Source organism: Myotis davidii, unplaced genomic scaffold, assembly GCF_000327345.1.
Source record: "Myotis davidii unplaced genomic scaffold, ASM32734v1 scaffold495, whole genome shotgun sequence".
In the NCBI taxonomy this organism is placed as follows: Eukaryota; Metazoa; Chordata; class Mammalia; order Chiroptera; family Vespertilionidae; genus Myotis; species Myotis davidii.
In genome coordinates, this window is record NW_006286239.1 from 978,933 (window position 1) to 979,236 (window position 304).

General features: G+C 76.6%; 1 protein-coding gene across 3 annotated transcripts in view; it reads left to right on the top strand.

Annotated features, from left to right (window-relative positions):
* Positions 1-304, top strand: part of GK5 (glycerol kinase 5 (putative)) — an 89,132-nt gene that overhangs the window by 748 nt on the left and 88,080 nt on the right. For 2 of the 3 annotated variants that reach the window (XM_015559913.1, XM_006757508.2), the window contains exon 1: positions 7-200. The exons of the other annotated variant lie outside the window; for it this stretch is intronic. In XM_015559913.1, the coding sequence (XP_015415399.1) occupies positions 42-200 (159 nt within the window). In that variant the 5' untranslated portion in view covers positions 7-41. Of the gene's footprint in view, positions 1-6; positions 201-304 lie in introns of those variants that run through there. 3 annotated transcript variants of the gene reach the window in all.

Genomic DNA, 304 nt, shown 5'->3' on the forward strand with positions numbered 1-304 from the left:
GCCCGCTGGGCAGGCGGCTGCGGCGGAGGCTGGCGGTCGGGATGCCTGGGCTGCCCACCGACCCGGAGCAGGGGCGCCCGGAGCCGAGCGCGCCGCAACCGCACACAGGCTTCGTGCTGGGGCTGGACGTGGGCAGCTCGGTGATCCGCTGCCACGTCTATGACCGCGCGGGGCGGGGCCGCGGCTCCAGCGCCCAGAAGGTGACGAGGAGTGGGCGTCGGGCCGTGGTCAGGGTGGCGAAAGCGAGCGGGCGGGCGCGTCTTTTCCTGCCTGCGCGCGGCCACCTGCAGCCCGGCCCTCGGTC